The following is a 22,840-nucleotide window of genomic DNA, read 5'->3' on the forward strand; positions in this document are numbered from 1 at the left end:
CCAAAGAAAACTGCTCTTTTACCAGCCCTTAAGAGGGCTTTTGGCGGGGCTTTGTCACAAAGTAATCAGCTCTTTTGCCTACAATCTAAATCCCCCTACACCGCCGCCACCTATAATAAATGTATTAACCCCTAATCTAATCCCCCTACACCGCTGCCACCTATATTAAACACATTAACCCCTAATCTAATCCCCCTACACCGCCGCCAGCTATATTAACTATATTAACCCTAATTATATTAGGGTTAATATAGTTAATATAATTATTATATTATATATATTAACTATATTAACCCTAATTATATTAGGGTTAATATAGTTAATATCGTTATTATATTATATATATATATTAAGTATAATAACCCTATCTAACTCTAACATCCCTAACTAAACTCTTATTAAAATAAATCTAATATTAATATTATTAATGAAAATATTCCTATTTAAATCTAAATACTTACCTATAAAATAAACCCTAAGATAGCTACAATGTAATTAATAATTACATTGTAGCTATTTTAGGGTTTATATTTATTTTACAGGTAACTTGGTATTTATTTTAACTAGGTACAATAGCTATTAAATAGTTAATAACTATTTAATAGCTACCTAGTTAAAATAATTACCAATTTACCTGTAAAATAAATCCTAACTTAAGTTACAAATACACCTACACTATCAATAAATTAAATAAACTACAAATATCTAAACTAAAATACAATTAAATAAACTAAACTAAATTACAAAAAAACCCCCCCACTAAATTACAAAAAATAAAAAAAAGATTACAAGATTTTTAAGCTAATTACACCTATTCTAAGCCCCCTAATAAAATAATAAAGCCCCCCAAAATAAAAAAAAATCCCTACCCTATTCTAAATTAAAAAAGTTCCAAGCTCTTTTACCTTACCAGCCCTTAAAAGGGCCTTTTGCGGGGCATGCCCCAAAGAAAACTGCTCTTTTGCCTGTAAAAAAAAAGAACCCAACACCCCCCCCCAACATTACAACCCACCACCCACATACCCCTATTCTAAACCCACCCAAACCTCCCTTAAAAAAACCTAACACTACCCCCCTGAAGATCTCCCTACCTTGTCTTCACCCAACCGGGCCAAACTCCTCATCCGATCCGGGCGATGTCTTTATCCAAGCAGCAAAGAAGAAGTCTTCATCCCGGCGATGTCTTTATCCAAGCGGCAAAGAAGAAGTCTTCATCCCGGCGATGTCTATATCCAAGCGGCAGCAAAGTCTTCTTCCATCCGGCAGCATCTTCCATCAAGCGGCATCTTCAATCTTCTTTCTTCGCTCCTCCGACGCATGCGTTAGGTGTTAGGTTTATTTTGCAGGTAGTTTAGGTAGTTACGGGGCTCCAATAGTCAGCGTAAGGCTTCTTACAGCTGCTTTTTGTGGCGAGGTGAAAATGGAGTAAGATTTCTCCATTTTCGCCACGTAAGTCCTTACGCTGTATATTGGATACCAAACTGCGCGGGTTTGGTATACCTGCCTATGGCCCAAAAAACTACAGGCGATGGCAGAAATATACGGGCGTAACTTCTAGGTTACGCCGTATATAGGATACCAAACCCGCACAGATTTTGGCGTCGCCGGCTTTTGCGGGCGACGATTTATATCGGATCGAGCCCCAGATATATGGTAATCCATGATAAACAGCCATTGGTTCATATCCACAGACCCAACAATTAGAAACATTGAGATTCTGTCCATAGGTCCCAAGAGCACTAATATAAACATTTGAGTCCCTTATTAATAAAATGTCCAAAAGTATATACATCACAAGTCCTGTTTGTCCATAGTCCATCCTTAGATAAATTAATTGTCTGTGAGTCTCTCCTTGCGGCAACAGAGATGTAGATTCATTGTCCTTCTTTTTCACAGGTTTTTCTCCAAAATGTCCATTAAGAGCTAATGATGATGTACAATGTTTAAGTTCTTTAAAAACCTGTATGAAAAGTGTACACGTATGTGCATATGCATTTTTCAATGCCATTGCATTCAATATCTGTAAAACAGAAACAAGTGCGAGTTAAAGGGACAGTTTACCCAAATTAAAAATATTTTTTAATCAAAACTGCTGGCATAGTTAAATATACTAGTGCTGAGCATACAATAAACATCATTTTATTTCTCTGTAAATATTTTTTTGAAGTCTCTGATTTTAGATCATATTACCTATACCCCTTTGAATATTTTTGGCCGTGCGGCCACTCTGGTCTCCCTGCCTTCAGTGCATAGAGCATGCTCCACCCCCTGGCTCCGTGTTAAACAGTGAGCATTTTTTTTTATTTTTAGTGCTGGTGCTTTTCTACCTAGATCATAATGCAGCTGGAATAAAATGTTGTGTGAGCTTCAATCAGCTGGAAAGCATAATGTTACTATTTTACCCACTGCTAGTCTCGGGAATCACGGGCTGTAAAAAATTGAAGGTATGTGCAAACTGAAACATTGTATAAGATCTTGACGCTGCAAAACAAAGACTGCAGACAGCTTTAACTGATTTTGAGTTAGTTTGCATTAGGAGAGGATCGTATTACACTGCCTAAATGTCTATTTTCTAAACGTCAGTTGCAGGTTGTATATAATGCCACAATTAACTTTTTAAAGGTCTCTGTATAAGGTGTATTGAAAAACAAACTGAAACATAAAGAAAATCACCCAGGTCCTATGTAATTGTGCTTCCAGAGACCGTTAAATTAAAATATCACTCCCCACACTTTGCATTTATTTTGTTAGCTGCTGATTAGCGGTCATTAGCATATAATTTATTAACGCACTTTGATTGGCCATGGGGCGGGGTAATAGAGTATTGTAGCATTGCCCTTTTATCAGGGTGTTCCAGGGACATTGAGCTGAACTGCAAAGAAGAAGACAAAAAATGTAAAAAAATATAGTTTACAAACTTCTTTATTTATGTATTATCATCTCCATTAGTTGCTAATATAGTGTTATTGTTGCTAATGAACTCCTTTCCCATAAGTAAACTGGTCCTTTAACTGTAGGTTTACATTGATCAATGTGTACACACAAAGAATGTTGCTTTCTTTTGTTACAAGTATCACGTGCTATAACTAACAATAGCTTTTTCTGAATCACATAAGGACCTTCCCAACCAGCATGCCATGGACCTCTGTTTCTGAAAGTTTTTAAGAACCTTTAACTGATTCTGGAACTGATTCAGCCATACAGTTTGTTTTATAAACTGTTTTATTGGACCTGGAATAAATAATGTCTCCTGGATATGTTACATGCATTTCTCTACCATATTATTCATAAGGTGTTACCTGAGTTGTAGCATTAGGAGCAGAACAAATGGAAATCAGGATAGCGGGTAAATGTTGTACCCAACACTTTCCTTTATCCTGAATAGCCTTGCGTAACCTTTATTTAATAGTTCTGCTCACACCATCCCAGCTGATTGTGGAAGATAAGGTACATGAAACCTTTGTTGTATTCCTAACAAAGCACACAAAGCCTGCATCACTTTCCTATAAAATGAGTACCTTGGTCACTTTCATGAATCCTAGGAAAACCTCAAATAGAAAATATAGATGTCCATAATGCTTGTGCAGTATTTGTCTTTAATGGAACTGCTTCTACCCACTTAGAGAAAATATCAACAACAACCAAACCGTATGTCTATCCCCCTTTTGCAGGTGGCAAAGGCCTAATAAAATCAATTTGTATTGCTTCCCAAGAACAAGAAGTTACTTTTTGCGTAACAGATTTTTGTCGCTTTGGCCTAGGCGCATTCTGCAAACATTCTTGTGTCACTTCCTCCCAAATCTTATGTCAATTTGGGTGAAAATACTTTTTCTTTACCATGCTGTATAATTTGTCTCTCCCCACTTGTCCTAACACTTCATGGTTGAATTTAACCATTTCTGTACACAAAGGATTAGGAACATATGGTAACAAATTTCCAGTCTGCCTTTACTCCATAATTCTGTGTTGAATTCTTTCTAGATTTTCCTCCTGCAATTTTATCAAATCCTGTAATGTATCAGTTTTAGGATTGTCAGGTGTAACAGTTGATAAAACTAAAACTTCTTGAAGATATGGTTTACCCACCAATGCTGCTTTTCTTGCTGCCTGATCTGCAATCCTATTTGCAGTTATTATAGGACTGTCTCCTGACTGATGTGCCTTCACTTTTATCCTAGCACATCTTGATAGTGTATATTTTTCTATTTCAAAAAAACTCCAGTAAAATAGACCCATGCTTATAGGGTTTGTTTTGAGAATCTACCATTCCCCTTTTCTCCTAAATCGGCAAATGCAATGTCAATGCTTTGTGAACAAAACTGCTGTCTGTATAATTATTAGTGTAACCATTAGATAACTGTATTGCCTTTTTAACATCTACCAATTCTGCTCTTTGTGCAGACATATTTCCTGGTAAACGAAACGTATATGTGTGACCATTATTTGCATCATATACAGCAAATCCTGTATGAAAACTGCCATCTGAAAAGGATCTAGCTCTGTCTACAAAAAAATTGTTAGCCTTTTTATACCCATGTGGAATCAAAGTGAATGTAGACATTTTCTCCTGTTCCACTTGGGACATACAATCATGTACCTCGCCAGGTATCTGCATTAACTGAGGTAAAACATAAGTAGGGCTAATCTGAATAGTAATTCTTTCTGCTTGCATGCACAATACCCATTGAGCTACACATGCAGAATGACCTGCTAAATCCTCAGCAGACCGTTGTAACAATTTCAACAACGAAGGAGGTGTCTGTACAATATTTGATTCAAAGCATGTGATATGTTTGACTGTGCCAACAGCCCATGCAACAGCCATTAGCTGTTTTACACATTCAAACATCTTTCTCCACAGGTGACATCAGTTTAGAGAAGTAACCAATGGGTCTCAGTAACCCATGTTGTTTCTGCAATAACACAGCAGAGATGGATTAATCTCTAGCATAACATTGTAGAACAAAAGGTGTGAGAGGGATAGGTGATGCCAAAACAGGATCCGTTGTAAGGCACCGTTTCAATGTGACCCATGCATTTTCTGTCTTATCTGTCCACTTAAGAATATAATTTTGTTGATCTCTCAGTAACTCTTATAATGACTTTGCCTTTTCTGCCATATCCTGAATAAAATCATGACAAAAATTAATAAGACCCAACAATTTCCGTTAATCAGTGACCGTATTGGGTCTAGGCATTGGTAATATAGCTTGAACTCTCTCTCCTTTTGGTGACCTACCCTCACTACCTACTTGGAGTCCTAAAAAAGAAACTTGAGACTGTAACAATTATACCTTAAATGGATTCATTTTCAATTCTGCCTCTTGCAGAGCCTGGCAAAGATCATGTAAAATAATAAGATGTTCCTCCCTAGTCTCAGTCTGTATCAGCAAATCATCTACATATTGTAAAATGTCATCTCCATAATTTCTCTGCCAGCACCTTATGGCAATAAAATGGTGAAAACCCATAGGTAATTGTCACAGTTCCTCTTCAGGAACAGGGGTTGGGTTTCTATTCAAATATGTAAATTCTCCCAAAGAAGGAAAATTCTTTCAGACCAATTTTGGATCTGAAAACTTTAAATCGATTTTTAAAAGTCCCAACTTTCAAGATGGTGCCTATAAGGACTATTCTGCCTTTTGTTCAGCAAGGTCACTTTATGTCCACAATAGACTTAAACAGGCCCATTTATCAAAGGGCTTGCGGACCTGATCCAACACTGCGGATCAGGTACGCAAGACCTCGCTAAATGCGGAGAGCAATACGCTCTCCGCATTTAACATTGCACCAGCAGCTCACAAGAGCTGCTGGTGCAACACCGCCCACTGCTGACTCGCGGCCAATCGGCCGCTAGCAGGGAGGTGTCAATCAACCCGATCGTATTCGATCGGGTTGATTTCTGGCGATTCCTGTCCGCCTGCTCAGAGCAGGCGGACAGGGTTATGGAGCAGTGGTCTTTGTGACCGCTGCTTCATAAGTTGTGTTTCTGGCGAGTCTGAAGACTCGCCAGCAACACGGCCCTTCAAGCTCTGTACGGAGCTTGATAAATGGGCCTGAAAGAGACAGTCTAGTATAAATTAAACTTTCATTATTCAGATAGGACTTTTAATTGTAATCAACTTTCCAATTTACTTTTATCATCAAATTTGCTTTTTTCTCTTGGTATTCTTAGTTTAAACTAAACATAGGTAGGTTCATATGCTAATTTCTAAGCCTTTAAATGGCTGCCTCTTATCACATGCTTTTTAAATCTCTTTTCAACACAAAGAGACAGAAAGTACACGTAGGCCATATAGATAACTCTGTGTTCAGGCATAGGGGGTTATTTAAGATTTAGCACAAAACAATGCTAAATTTAAGACAATAGATAATAAACAGTCACAGTCATGTGATCAGGGGGCTGGAAGAAGGTTCCTAGATACAAGGTAATCACAGAGGTAAAAAGTAGGGTTGCACCGATACCATTTTTTTATGACCGAGTACAAGTGCCGATACTTGTTTTCAAATACTCGCCGATACCAATTACCGATACTTTTTTTTTTTTAAATGTCATGTGACAGTTTACCAAGCACACTACAGACTAATTATTTAAGATTCCTTCTTTATAATTATAAAGGACTGTAATTCAATATGAAATAATAAAACAGTTTTATTTGTCACAAAGTTCACTGAACATGTTTATAAATAAAAATATTACAATAAAATATTAAATATAAAGGGGTGATACAATTGGGTTGTAGGGCTGTTATATAACATCAATCTTACATTTGTATGGAGGTTTCGACTCTAAGTTGAACAGTCTTTCACTTTCCACACTACTGCATGGGGCAGAAAGATATTTTTGGCCCATTTTAGCCAGAGCTGGAAATCTGTTTATTAACTGCCCAGTACTTCAGGGGTTTGTCTGAATGAGGTACAGTGATCTCTCCTACAATAATACAAATAAAAGCAATTTGTATTGTCAGAACAGTAGTAAACAATTTTTAGTTTAGTCTCCACTCCAGTTTAAAATAAAATGGGAACATGCAGTTTGAAAAAACGCCACAAGATAGCATATGGCTAGGAAGTGGAGGTATCGGTTTAAGTATCGGTGCATTTGCACGAGTACAAGTACTCATGCAAATACTTGGTATCGGTACCGATACCGATACTAGTATCGGTGCAACCCTAGTAAAAAGTATATTAATATAACTGTGTTGGTTATGCAAAACTGGGGAATGGGTAATAAAGGGATTATCTATCTTTTAAAACAATAACAATTCTCTGGTAGACTGTCCCTTTAAAATCACTATCAATTTCTGAGATTCACTTTTCTAGACAAACATTACCAATTTATCGCTCTTCCATTTGGCCTAGCAACAGCTACGAGAATATTCTTAAAGGTTCTAGGTGCCCTTCTATCTGTATTTAGAGAGCAGGGTATTGCAATATTTCCTTATTTGGACGATATCTTGGTACTAACTCAATCTTTTCATTTAGCAGACTCTCACACGACACAACTATTGTTTCTTTGAAGACTTGGTTGGAGGATCAATTTATAAAGGAGTTTCTTGATTCCTCAGACAAAGGTCACCTTTTTAGGTTTCCAGATAGATTCAGTGACCATGACTCTATCCCTAACAGAAAAGAGACAATTGAAATTGGTTTCAGCTTGTCTAAACCTTCAGTCTCTATCATCCCCTTCAGTCGCCATGTGTATGGAAGTGTTAGGTCTCATGATTGCATCATTGGACGCAATCCCCTTTGTTTGTTTTCATATGAGACCTCTATAACTTTAAAAGTTACACTAATGGTGCAAGGATTACACTCAGATATCCCAACTGATATTCTTAAATCACAATGCACAACTTTCTCTTACTTGGTGGTTAAACCACCACTTTATTTTTCAAGGGGCCTCATTTGTTCATCCTACCTGGTCTGTAATCACAACAGATGCAAGTCTTACAGGTTGGGGAGCTGTCTGGGGTCTCTGACAGCACAAGGAGTTTGGAATCCTCAAGATACAAGGTTACTAATCAATATCCTGGAACTCCGTGCTCTATTCAGAGCTCTTAAGGCTTGGCCTCTATTAAAGAGACAACCTTACATTGGTTTTCAGGCAGACAATATCACAACAGTGGCATATGTCAATCATCAAAGGGGACTCACAGTCTCCTAGCAATGAAAGAAGTATCTGGAATACTTTTTTTGGGCGGAATCCAATTCTTGTTTAATCACTGCGATTCATATCCCAGGTATAGACAACTGGTAAGTGGATTATCTCAGCCATCAATCTCTACATCCGGGGTAGTGGTCTCTCCATCCAGATGTGTTCTATGAACTTGGACAGATGTGGGGCCTTCCAGAAATAGATCTGATGGCCTTTCATTTGAACAAGAAACTTCCCAGGTATCTCTCAAGGTCCAGGGATCCTCAGGCGGAAATTTTAGATTCTCTAGCAGTACCTTGGTCTTATCAGCCTGCTTACATTTTTCCCCTCTGGTTCTACTTCCAAGAGTGATCTGAAAGATCATTATGGAACAATCTTATCTGTTTCTGATAGCCCCAGCATGGCCTCACAGGATTTGGTATGTGGACCTTGTAAAAATGTTCAGTTGCCCGCCTTGATCTCTTCCTCTAAGGCCAGACCTTCTATCTCAAGGTCCATTTTTCCATCCAGATATCAAATCTCTGAACTTAATGATATGGAAATTGAATGTTTAGTCTTAAGTCGTAGAGGTTTAGAGACATTAAAACAGTGAAGATGTGACAAGAGCTGCACACAACCTGGTACTAAGACACATCCCATAGGGAGGAGGGGGATTATATGTGAAGCTGTGATTCCAGAAGTTACTAGAAAGTTGTTCTAAATACATCCATATTGTGCATACATCAGCCATACTGTGTATATACATCACCCATATTGGCTTTATTCTCTATTAGGTTGATGCCTCTGAGATAGGAGCTGGTGCGGTCTTGACGCAAAGGGACCCTTCCATGTCCAAAATGCACCCAGTAGCCTTCTTTTCCAAATGATTCTCCCCTGCAGAGAGGAATTACGATGTGGGAAATAGTAAACTTTTAGCCATTAAGATGGCACTTACTGAATTGCAACATTGGCTAGAGGGTACTGCTAACCCCATATAAATCCTTACTGATCATAGGAACCTGACGTATTTGGAAACTGCTCTCCGTCTCAATCCTAGACAGGCCATATGAGCCTTATTCTTCTCTCGTTTTAACTTTGTGGTCTCCTATCTTCCTAAAACCAAAAATAAGAAGGCAGACACCTTGTCCCGCCAGTTTCCCCACTGATTCATCTGAAACCCCTGTTGAGCATATCATTCCTCCCTCCTGTGTGATTAGTCAACTCAGCACGTCTTCTCAAAAGACTGCAGCAGGCACAAAATAGAAAACGTCCCCAGGCTCCTACTGCTTCTGATATCCTCTTTGTGCCCACAAGTCTCTGTACTCCTGTGCTGTCCTGGGCTCATGACAGCAAATTGTCCGGTCAACCTTGTTTGGTGCGAACCTTTAAACTTCTCTCTTAATATATAAAACTTGAGAGGTTCAAACATTTAAAAACTAATTAATATAGTTCAAAGAATAAAATCTGAATAAATACCCATTAAGGTTAAACTAGTAAATATAATACAACATTTAACAAATATAATGGTATTATTTGTATAATCTGTAAAAATGTTCTTCAGTTAGAAAAGGGTTAAAGGGATAGTCTAGTCCAAAATAAACTTTCTTGATTCAGATGGGGCATGTAATTTTAAAAAAACTTTTCCATTTACTTTAATCACGAATTTTGCTTTGTTCTCTTGGTATTCTTAGTTGAAAGCTAAACCTAGGAGGTTCATATGCTAATTTCTTAGACCTTGAAGACTGCCTCTTATATGAATGCATTTTGACAGTTTTTCACCACTAGAGGGTGTTAGTTTAAGTGTATCATATAGATAACACTGTGCTCACGCACGTGGAGTTACCTAGGAGTCAGCACTGATTGGCTAAAATGCAAGTCTGTCAAAAGAACTGAAATAAGAGGGCAGTTTGCAGAGGCTTAGATACACGGTAATCAAAGAGGTAAAAAGTGTATTAATATAACTGTGTTAGTTATGCAAATTTAAGGAATGGGTAATAAAGGGATTATCTATTTTTTTAAACAATAAACATTTTTATGTAGACTGTCCCTTTAAGTTTTATTTTCTTTAATTAAAGATGTGTCTTTAAATAGATTGGAGGCAGATTAGCTTGTAAAGCAGTGAACAAGTGCAGTAGCCCCACATGAAATGTGTCTGCTGTTGCGGCCTAGAGTCATCTTTTTTTTCTTTAATTACTTTTCTTCCATTGTTTGTTGTTTTTATACTGCACCTACAAATCTGACTTGATTTTGAAGCATCCTGACTTAAGAATATTTTGTTTGGGGACTTATGGTGAGCTAGAACCATTCTTCTTGTCTTTATGGCCTACCATGTAGTCCGATATTCAAGAGTATTTCAAAGACTGTCAGACATGTGTCATCAACAAGACACCTCGATCCTTACCTCATGGTCGGCTTCAACCCCTGTACATACCAAAGCAGCCTTGGACACACATTGCCATGTATTTTGTTGTGAATCTACCTCCTTCCAACAACAATACAGTAATTTGGGTTGTAGTGTATCGGTTTTCTAAGCTTGCCCATTTTGTACCTTTAGCCAAGTTGTCTACTGCCCAAGAATTGGCAGATCTGTTACTCTCCCATGTGATTCGACTACATGTCATTCATGTGAATATTGTCTCTGACAGAGGTCCTCAATTTGTTTCTGCCTTATTGAGAGGTCTATGCAAACTGCTTGGTACTATTGTCTCCTTGTCCTCTAGTTATCACCCTAAAACAAATAGGCAGACGGAAAGAACAAACCAAGACCTAGAGGCTTATCTCAGAGCTTATGTAAATTTACAGCATTCCAAATGGTCCGAATTGCTACCCTTAGCAGAACTTGCTAAGAACAGCCACTGGCATTCTTCTCTTCGATGTTCTCATATTCAAGCAGCTGCCGGTTACCAGCCTTGTGTCTTTCCTCTTTCTGCTCCTTCTGTGAGGGTCCCCGCTGCTGAACATTGGTTTTCGAATACGCTCTCAGTTATGCATGGCTGTCTCAAGGTACAAGGCTTTTGCTGGTCAACATTGAACTGTGAATTGTTCCTGGGTTCCTACCTGTGATGTGCATGCTCCTTCCCTTGTCTCCAGCTTCCATGCTGATCACCACTCTAAGCCAGCCTAGGGTCCCGAAGGTACTCTTTGGGGGAGGCTATGTCATGCCGCCGCCTCGCTCCCTGATTATTCTACTGCTTAACCCTTTTGATACCCAGAAACATGTCTGCCTCCTTGTTACTGTACCCTGCATTGCCTGGTGAGCATTCCTTTCTAATTACCTATAAAAAAAACACTGGCAAAGCCATGCAAATGGGATCCTAGTGAAGCTTTTACAACCATCGTTGTAAAAGCCATGGTTCATTTTGTATTGTATTTGTATACATTTTGCATTAGTTGCAGAAAGTAACATAATGAGTATGAATCAATAACTGGATAAGTGTGGGAACCAAAATTCACCTGCATTGTTTCAGGGAGGGAGACGCACAAGGTGCTCTATAAAAATCCAAAGGATTATTTGCATTAAATGGGCCCTGACGAAGTCTCAGCACAAGGTGAAATGATTGTTGGCTTATTTTGTTTTGCTATTCTCCAGTGAAGGACTCCAGCTTGTATATATTTGACACTTTACTGACTGTTGACACTTTACTGACTGTTACAGACGAGGAACAGGACTTGGGAATTATTATTTCAGATGATTTAAAACTTAGTAAACAATGTAGTAATGCAGCGAGTAAGGCTAGCAGAATGCTTGGATGTATTGGTAGAGGTATTTGCAGCAGAAATAGTAAGGTTCTTATGCCACTTTATAGATCATTAGTTAGGCCTCATCTTGAGTATTGTGTGCAGTTCTGGAGGCCATATCTTCAGAAGGAAATTAACAAACTTGAATCTGTGCAAAGGAGGGCTACCAAAATGGTACATGGTCTAAAAAATAAAACTTACCAGGATAGGCTCAATGACCTAAATATGTATAGCTTAGAGGAGAGAAGGGAAAGATGTGATATGATAGCAACTTTCAAGTACATTAAAGGGTTTAGTAAAACTGAGGCTGTGGGTATTTTACATAAAATGGAAAATTCAAGAACAAGGGGTCATGAGCTCAAGCTAAAGGGTAGTAGATTCAGGAGTAATTTGAGGAAGCACTTCTTTACAGAAAGAGTGATTGATTTATGGAATAAACTTCCTCAAGAGGTAGTAGCAACAAACACTGTGGGGGACTTTAAAAATGCATGGGACAAGCATAGGGCTATCCTACGAACTAGATAAGTTTATACTGTTAGGTAAGGTCGGGTAGACTTGCTGGGCCTATGGCTCTTATCTGCCGTCAATTTCTATGTTTCTATATATTTTACAGCACTTGTTTATAGTGCCACCTGATCATCTGTGATAATAAATCTACCACCTACTCTAGCTGAGGTCCTTACTTGCTGGGGTAGTTGCGCTGGTATATCCAACATCTTTGCAGCTAGGATTGGCGGAGTGCTCCGTCTACTGACCACCTCGATACCATGCCCCTGCCCCCGGCTTAGAATTGAAGCCTTAAACCGATGGAATTCCACAGCGTGTAGCCCAAAGGTCCAACATCATCCAATAATCACCTAATTTTCAAGGGCAAGGAGATGGCAGACACTGTGATTGGAAGTAGTTGCTTTTATACTGTTCAAACCCTGTGCGAGCACAGCATCATATACAAATATTTTGGACTTGATTGTAAAGAGCCTTATCTAAGTTACTTCCAGGACAGCTCCTCTTGGCTAGCGTCATTTCTGTGACATTTTGCTATACTAAATTCTTTAACTTTTGTATGGATTTATATGATGTACATATACTCAAGTGATTTTCATAAATGTATTTTATAAAAAGGTGTTTTATGCATGAGTGATTTCAAAAGCTCCCTATTTGTTCTTTTTATTATTTATACATGAAGTTTCAGGACTTTAAGGGGTTAATCATACACCCATTTTTAGTAGTTTTTTTTTATTTTTGTTAAGAAAGTCATTGTTTTTAATCACAGGAGAATACACACTTGAAACATATTAAGAAAATACATAGTGTGCTATTATGTGTATTCCTTTTAGTCAGTCTTGCACTGATTTGTAATGCAGAAAAGAACAGCCATTTATATGTAATCTAATAAGGAGAAAAGAGGTTACTGTACCTTCAAAGGGACAGTCTACTTGAAAAGTGTTATTGTTTAAAAAGATAGATAATCCCTTTATTACCCATTCTCAAGTTTTGCATAACCAACACTGATCTATTAATACACTTTTTTACCTCTGATTACCTGTATCTAAACCTCTGCTTAGCTGTACTGAGACTGCTTCTTATCTCAGTGCATTTTAACCAATTAGTACTGGTTCCTGTGTAACCATTATTGTTCTCCACTGGAGCGAGCACAATGTTATATATATGCCACACATGAACTAGCTCTGTCTGGCTGTAAACAAAATAATAAAAATCCCTGAGATAAGAGGCCGCCTGTAGGCACTTAAAAACAGGCAAATTTAGAGGTTATAAAGAATAGTAATATAACAATGTTAGTTATGTGAAGCTGTGTAATGGGTAGTAAAGGCATTATCTATCTTTTTAAACAATAAAAAAAATCAAGTAGACTGTGTCAATTCTATTATTATTTAATATTAATAACTTTAAAGGTTTGAAATTAAGTAGTTTTAAGGTACTTTAAGAATTATTAATCATTAGTTTAGAAAATTTACATTTAACTACACTAAGAATGCATATAGTGCCTAGAGTTCCAACATTACAGCATGTAGCGCAGAAGAAACAAGCTTTACAAAGTAAATAAAGAGGCATTATGAGGGCAAATAAAAGCACCATTTGTGCACACATGTAATAGTTATAAAGCACAGTTGTGTGACTAAATATTTTAATTACATTAAAAACTGAATTAATTCCAGAAATATCTATTTGCTAATGTTCTCTACATAGATTTTTTTAAACATTATACATTACTTTTTATATGAAATGATAATCTGATGTGAAGGAAATCTTCATTACAAATAAAAAAATGTGGTATAAATGAAACATGAATAAAACTGAATACTTTGTGCATACAAGTAATAGTTATAAAGAGTAGTTTTAAAACTCAAATAATTAAATTACTAAAATTGCCTTGAAAACTATTTTAAAAGGTCTAAATATATTTTTAAAAAAATAGGTATAAATTATAACTGCATTCATTTCTATTTATTTCAATAATTTACAAATATTGGATGCTGGGGAGTATATAAAAATATTACCTAATGTCCGGTAAACTACCCCTAATCCTTAGCATGGAGGCTGGTGAAAGGTGTAGGAGTCATAGCTGGGTGCCTCCCCTTGTAGAGGACACTCAGAACATTTAAAATGCTCTCAGGATAAAAACATGTAATTAATAAATAACGTTACTCATTGTATTTTTTATCAACAGGTATATTTACAAACTGCAGTAATCCTAATCATGACCAGAGTGCTGATACTTCTTTTAATCTTCTTCAAAATAAGAGAAGCCACATGGGAAACTTATGTTCTGAATCTGGAAAATCTTTTACCTTGAAATCAGCTCTTGGTAATCGTGTGAAAATTCATACAGAAAAGAAAGTATTTTCATGTTCTGACTGTGGGAAATTTTTTACTCGGAAATCAAATCTTATTAATCATCAGAAAATTCATATAGGAGAGAAAGCTTTTTCATGTTCTGACTGCGGCAAATGTTTTATTCGGAAATCAAATCTTATTAATCATCAGAAAATTCATATAGGAGAGAAAGCTTTTTCATGTTCTGACTGCGGCAAATGTTTTATTCGGAAATCAAATCTTATAGATCATCAGAAAATTCATATAGGAGAGAAAGCATTTTCATGTTCTGACTGTGGCAAATGTTTTAATGTGAAATCAAATCTCATAAAGCATCAGAAAATTCATACAGGAGAGAAAGCATTTTCATGTTCTGACTGTGGGAAATGTTTTACTCGGAAATCCCATCTTATTAAGCATCAGAAAATTCATACAGGAGAGAAAGCATTTTCATGTTCTGACTGTGGGAAATGTTTTATTCAAAAATCCCATCTTATTAGGCATCAGAAAATTCATGGGGAGAAAGCATTTTCATGTTCTGACTGTGGGAAATGTTTTACTCAGAAATCAGAACTTATTAGGCATCAGAAACTTCATACAGGAGAGAAAGCATTTTCATGTTCTGACTGTGGGAAGTGTTTTACTCGGAAAACATATCTTATTAGACATCAGAAAATTCATACAGAAGAGAAAGGGTTTTCATGTTCTGAATGTGGGAAGTGTTTTACTGAGAAATCCCATCTTATTAGGCATCAGAAAATTCATACAGGGGAGAAAGCATTTTCATGTTCTGACTGCGGGAAATGTTTTACTCTGAAATCACATCTTAATAGACATAAAAAACTTCATACAGGAGAGAAAGAATTTTCATGTTCTGACTGTGGGAAATGTTTTACTCGGAAATTATATCTTATTACTCATCTGAAAATTCATATTAAAGGAAATATGTGAAATCAGCACTTAAGAGTATGACACAGTTGTCATCTGCACAATGACTATAGTACTTATAACTACATGTCGTCCTCTGTGGTACCCACTTTTGGGACAGTTTGAGGCCCTTCTGTACCTCAAGCGCTTATAAGATGGCTCTGGGGATTAGGTTTCCATTGCCAAGTGATCATATGGCACACAAAAAAATGTGTTTTATTTCAGTAAAGGTTCATATAAGGGGGGCCATATGTGTAGATCAAAGTTAGATAAAAAAAAAATATCAAAAGGCCCTTATTTATATGTTGATAAAATCCAACTTTGAAATGTAGGTACCGTTTGAGGACATTATAGTAAGCTGATCACTGAGGTGACAATATTTCCCTAGCTGGAATTTAAATTGACCAGGTGTATACGTTAACATCGGATAAATAAAATGCATTGTTCTGAAATATAACAAAAATTTAAAAAATATATATTTTGATTTTCAAATACTAATTTTTATTGGCAAACTCTAAATTATTCTCCATTTCTTCTTATTTTACAATGGTTACCTAATACAGTCACATTGTATTGTTTACAACTGTGTTTATTAAAATTGTAATAAAAATATAATTTTTTCACACCTGTTTAAGATTTCTCACACATCATGATATTTAAATAAAATAAAGGTACAGTGTGAATCTGCAGGGTCTGCTGAAAAAAAACAATGTATAGTTTAGATTGGTTTTTCACTGAAAAAATGACTTTGAGCACTACTTAAATGTGAGCAGCATCTAAAAGCTCTGAAACTGCTCAGCACAGGGTGTGAAAGGTACATTAAACAGTTTTTGAATGTAATATAAGATATTTAATTATGTGTATTAAAACTACTTTTCAGTAGGCTTCCATTATTTATTTTGCCCCCTTCCCTGTAATATAACTCTGAAATTGTTCATTTTCTAATTCCCTTGAGTTTCTGGAAAGTAATAGCCATGTAGAAACCTATGCCTTTGTTTTCTGTTTTGCTGAAAATAATTAGGGACAGATACAGGGCCAGATTAAGGCTCTCGCTTGAGCATTAATTGTACTAGAAGTAAGCTTTTTGCGCTTGTTGGGTTGCGCTCATATTACAAGTTGAAAGTAAACTGTTTTGGTTTTCGTGCTAACCCGACAAGCGCAAAAAGCTAAAGTTAGAATACCACGTACGCGTACACCTATTACCCCCTAGAAAACAATGGAGAAAAAGTGGGGGGGGAAACACTCTTGTGCAAACACAATCGCATATTCTCATTTGTGCTAACTCGACATGACAATATGAATATTTCACATTCTAATGTTCTTCACATATAAGAATATGTTCCATTTATTCATAAATATTTCTATATATATATATCTGATGATATTTTGGTACAATGTATAGCTATTCCAAAATATATATATATATATATATATATATATATAGGTATCGACATATACAGGTATATATTGGAATATCTATTTAGAAATACTTTAAACATATTCTGCTATGTGGAGAACATTGGAATGTTAAATATTTACAGTAAATACACAGTATAACACTATTAAATATGAATATTGCATAAATATGCTTTTGCATGTTTTCATCTACTTAACTACAAAGGGCTCCAATGCACTTATATATAAGTCTATATATGTGTGCATATGTATTTATGTGTATATATGTAAATATATATATATATACACACACACACACAAATATATATATATATACATATATACACGTTGATAGGAGTAGCCGTATTAGTCCAGAGATTTAGATATCAAAATAACAAGAGTATTGCATTGAGCAATGATACTTTTTTTATTGGGCTAACAATACTCCAGACTTTTGCTCCAGACTTGATAAAGGAAGGAACTCTTCCGAAAGCTTGTCAACTTATAAATGTATAGTTAGTCCAATAAAAAAAAACATAATTTATGTAAGAACTTACCTGATAAATTCATTTCTTTCATATTAGCAAGAGTCCATGAGCTAGTGACGTATGGGATATACATTCCTACCAGGAGGGGCAAAGTTTCCCAAACCTCAAAATGCCTATAAATACACCCCTCACCACACTCGCAAATCAGTTTAACGCATAGCCAAGAAGTGGGGTGATAAGAAAAAAGTGCGAAAGCATAAAAAATAAGGAATTGGAATAATTGTGCTTTATACAAAAAAATCATAACCACCACAAAAAGGGTGGGCCTCATGGACTCTTGCTAATATGAAAGAAATGAATTTATCAGGTAAGTTCTTACATAAATTATGTTTTCTTTCATGTAATTAGCAAGAGTCCATGAGCTAGTGACGTATGGGATAATGATTACCCAAGATGTGGATCTTCCAAGCAAGAGTCACTAGAGAGGGAGGGATAAAATAAAGACAGCCAATTCTGCTGAAAATAATCCACACCCAAAATAAAGTTTAAATCTTATAATGAAAAAAACTGAAATTATAAGCAGAAGAATCAAACTGAAACAGCTGCCTGAAGTACTTTTCTACCAAAAACTGCTTCAGAAGAAGAAAACACATCAAAATGGTAGAATTTAGTAAAAGAATGCAAAGAAGACCAAGTTGCTGCTTTGCAAATCTGATCAACCGAAGCTTCATTCCTAAACGCCCAGGAAGTAGAAACTGACCTAGTAGAATGAGCTGTAATCCTTTGAGGCGGAGTTTTACCCGACTCGACATAAGCATGATGAATTAAAGATTTCAACCAGGATGCCAAAGAAATGGCAGAGGCCTTCTGACCTTTCCTAGAACCGGAAAAGATAACAAATAGACTAGAAGTCTTTCGGAAATTCTTAGTAGCTTCAACATAATATTTCAAAGCTCTAACTACATCCAAAGAATGCAATGATCTCTCCTTAGAATTCTTAGGATTAGGACACAATGAAGGAACCACAATTTCTCTACTAATGTTGTTAGAATTCACAACCTTAGGTAAAAATTTAAAAGAAGTTCGCAACACCGCCTTATCCTGATGAAAAATCAGAAAAGGAGACTCACAAGAAAGAGCAGATAATTCAGAAACTCTTCTAGCAGAAGAGATGGCCAAAAGAAACAAAACTTTCCAAGAAAGTAATTTAATGTCCAATGAATGCATAGGTTCAAACGGAGGAACTTGAAGAGCCTCCAGAACCAAATTCAAACTCCAAGGAGGAGAAATTGACTTAATGACAGGTTTTATACGAACCAAAGCTTGTACAAAACAATGAATATCAGGAAGATTAGCAATCTTTCTGTGAAAAAGAACAGAAAGAGCAGAGATTTGTCCTTTCAAGGAACTTGCAGACAAACCTTTATCCAAACCATCCTGAAGAAACTGTAAAATTCTCGGAATTCTAAAAGAATGCCAGGAAAAATGATGAGAAAGACACCAAGAAATATAAGTCTTCCAGACTCGATAATATATCTTCCTAGATACAGATTTACGAGCCTGTAACATAGTATTAATCACAGAGTCAGAGAAACCTCTTTGACTAAGAATCAAGCGTTCAATCTCCATACGTTTAAATTTAAGGATTTGAGATCCTGATGGAAAAAAAGGACCTTGCGACAGAAGATCTGGTCTTAACAGAAGAGTCCACGGTTGGCAAGAGGCCATCCGGACAAGATCCGCATACCAAAACCTGTGAGGCCATGCTGGAGCCACCAGCAGAACAAACGAGCATTCCTTCAGAATCTTGGAGATTACTCTTGGAAGAAGAACTAGAGGCGGAAAGATATAGGCAGGATGATACTTCCAAGGAAGTGACAATGCATCCACTGCTTCCGCTTGAGGATCCCTGGATCTGGACAGATACCTGGGAAGTTTCTTGTTTAGATGAGAAGCCATCAGATCTATTTCTGGAAGTCCCCACATTTGAACAATCTGAAGAAATACCTCTGGGTGAAGAGACCATTCGCCCGGATGTAACGTTTGGCGACTGAGATAATCCGCTTCCCAATTGTCTATACCTGGGATATGAACCGCAGAAACTAGACAGGAGCTGGATTCCGCCCATACCAGTATTCGAGATACTTCTTTCATAGCCAGAGGACTGTGAGTCCCTCCTTGATTATTGATGTATGCCACAGTTGTGACATTGTCTGAAAACAAATTAACGATTCTCTCTTTAGAAGAGGCCATGACTGAAGAGCTCTGAAAATTGCACGGAGTTCCAAAATATTGATTGGTAATCTCACATCCTGAGATTCCCAAACCCCTTGTGCTGTCAGAGACCCCCAAACAGCTCCCCAACCTGTCAGACTTGCATCTGTTGAAATTACAGTCCAGGTGGGAAGAACAAAAGAAGCCCCCTGAACTAAACGATGGTGATCTGTCCACCACGTCAGAGAGTGTCGTACAATCGGTTTTAAAGATATTAATTGAGATACCTTTGTGTAATCCCTGCACCACTGGTTCAGCATACAGAGCTGAAGATGTCGCATGTGAAAACGAGCAAAGGGGATCGCGTCCGATGCAGCAGTCATAAGACCTAGAATTTCCATGAATAAGGCTACCAAAGGGAATGATTGTGATTGAAGGTTTCGACAAGCTGAGATCAATTTTAGACGTCTCTTTTCTGTCAGAGACAGAGTCATGGACGCTGAATCTATCTGGAAACCTAAAAAGGTTACCCTTGTCTGAGGAATCAATGAACTTTTCGGTAAATTGATCCTCCAACCATGATCTTGAAGAAACAACACAAGTCGATTCGTATGAGATTCTGCTAAATGTGAAGACTGAGCAAGTACCAAGATATCTTCCAAATAAGGAAATACCACAATACCCTGTTCTCTGATTACAGACAGAAGGGCACCAAGAACCTTTGTAAAAATTCTTGGAGCTGTTGCTAGGCCAAACGGCAGAGCCACAAACTGGTAATGCTTGTCTAGGAAAGAGAAGCTCAGAAACTGATAGTGATCTGGATGAATCGGAATATGTAGATATGCATCCTGTAAATCTATTGTGGACATATAATGCCCTTGCTGAACAAAAGGCAGAATAGTCCTTATAGTTACCATTTTGAATGTTGGTATCCTTACATAACGATTCAATATTTTTAGATCCAGAACTGGTCTGAAGGAATTCTCCTTCTTTGGTACAATGAAGAGATTTGAATAAAACCCCAGCCCCTGTTCCAGAACTGGAACTGGCATAATTACTCGAGCCAACTCTAGATCTGAAACACATTTCAGAAATGCTTGAGCCTTCGCTGGATTTACTGGGACACGGGAAAGAAAAAATCTCTTTGCAGGAGGCCTTATCTTGAAGCCAATTCTGTACCCTTCTGAAACAATGTTTTGAATCCAAAGATTGTGAATTGAATTGATCCAAATTTCTTTGAAAAATGGTAATCTGCCCCCTACCAGCTGGGCTGGAATGAGGGCCGCACCTTCATGTGGACTTGGGAGCTGGCTTTGGTTTTCTAAAAGGCTTGGATTTATTCCAGGCTGGAGATGGTTTCCAAACTGATATCGCTCCTGTGGCTGAAGGATCAGGCTTTTGTTCCTTATTGTGACTAAAGGAACGAAAACGATTATTAGACCTAAATTTACCTTTAGATTTTTTATCCTGTGGTAAAAAAGTTCCTTTCCCTCCAGTAACAGTTGAGATAATAGAATCCAACTGAGAACCAAATAATTTATTACCCTGGAAAGAAAGGGAAAGCAAAGTTGACTTAGAAGACATATCAGCATTCCAAGTTTTAAGCCATAAAGCTCTTCTAGCTAAAATAGCTAGAGACATATACCTGACATCAACTCTAATGATATCAAAGATGGCATCACAAATAAAGTTATTAGCATGTTGAAGAAGATTAACAATGCTATGAGAATTATGATCTGTTACTTGTTGCGCTAAAGCTTCTAACCAAACAGTTGAAGCTGCAGCAACATCCGCTAAAGATATAGCAGGTCTAAGAAGATTACCTGAACATAAGTAAGCTTTTCTTAGAAAGGATTCAATCTTCCTATCTAAAGGATCCTTAAAGGAAGTACTATCTGCCGTAGTAATAGTAGTACGTTTAGCAAGAGTAGAGACAGCCCCATCAACTTTAGGGATTTTGTCCCAAAATTCTAATCTGTCAGATGGCACAGGATATAATTGCTTAAAACTTTTAGAAGGAGTAAAAGAATTACCCAAATTGTTCCATTCCCTGGAGATTACTTCAGAAATAGCATCAGGGACAGGAAAAACTTCTGGAATAACTACAGGAGATTTAAAAACCTTATTTAAACGTTTAGATTTAGTATCAAGAGGACCAGAATCCTCTATTTCTAAAGCAATTAAGACTTCTTTAAGTAAAGAACGAATAAATTCCATTTTAAATAAATATGAAGATTTATCAGCATCAACCTCTGAGACAGAATCCTCTGAACCAGAGGAACCATTATCAGAATCAGAATGATGATGTTCATTTAAAAATTCATCTGAAAAATGAGAAGTTTTAAAAGACCTTTTACCTTTACTAGAAGGAGGAATAACAGACATAGCCTTCTTAATGGATTAGAAACAAAATCTCTTATGTTAACAGGAACACTCTGAGTATTAGATGTTGACGGAACAGCAACAGGTAATGTAACATTACTAAAGGAAATATTATCTGCATTAACAAGTTTGTCATGACATTCATTACAAACAACAGCTGGAGGAACAGATACCACAAGTTTACAGCAGATACACTTAACTTTGCTAGATCCAGCACCAGGCAGCGTTTTTCCAGAAGTATCTTCTGACTCAGTGTCAATCTGGGACATCTTGCAATATGTAATAGAAAAAACAACATATAAAGCAAAATTGATCAAATTCCTTAAATGACAGTTTCAGGAATGGGAAAAAATGCCAGTGAACAAGCTTCTAGCAACCAGAAGCAATAAATAATGAGACTTAAATAATGTGGAGACAATAGTGACGCCCATATTTTTTAGCGCCAAAAAAGACGCCCACATTATTTGGCGCCTAAATGCTTTTGGCGCCAAAAATGACGCCACATCCGGAACGCCGACACTTTTGGCGCAAAAAACGGCAAAAATGACGCAACTTCCGGCGACACGTATGACGCCGGAAACAGAAATTTTTTTTTGCGCCAAAAAAGTCAGCGCCAAGAATGACGCAATAAAATGAAGCATTTTCAGCCCCCGCGAGCCTAACAGCCCACAGGGAAAAAAGCCAAATTTTAAGGTAAGAAAAAAATTGATTTATTCATATGCATTATCCC

General features: G+C 36.9%; 1 protein-coding gene across 1 annotated transcript; it reads left to right on the forward strand.

Moving 5' to 3' along the window:
• The first annotated feature begins 1,443 nt into the window (after nucleotides 1-1,443).
• On the forward strand, nucleotides 1,444-16,254 carry LOC128657297 (gastrula zinc finger protein XlCGF17.1-like). The gene is made up of 2 exons (XM_053711585.1): nucleotides 1,444-2,444; nucleotides 14,559-16,254. Exon 2 carries the CDS (start codon nucleotides 14,642-14,644, stop codon nucleotides 15,653-15,655), a length of 1,014 nt encoding a protein of 337 aa, XP_053567560.1. The 5' UTR covers nucleotides 1,444-2,444; nucleotides 14,559-14,641; the 3' UTR covers nucleotides 15,656-16,254.
• The last annotated feature ends 6,586 nt before the right edge of the window (nucleotides 16,255-22,840 follow it).

The sequence above is a fragment of the Bombina bombina genome, chromosome 4 (assembly GCF_027579735.1).
Source record: "Bombina bombina isolate aBomBom1 chromosome 4, aBomBom1.pri, whole genome shotgun sequence".
NCBI lineage: Eukaryota > Metazoa > Chordata > Amphibia > Anura > Bombinatoridae > Bombina > Bombina bombina.

What these genes read in the sequence shown, in the direction of transcription:
- LOC128657297 (XM_053711585.1), top strand. Translation starts at nt 14,642, where the DNA reads ATGGGAAACTTATGTTCTGAATCTGGAAAATCTTTTACCTTGAAATCA.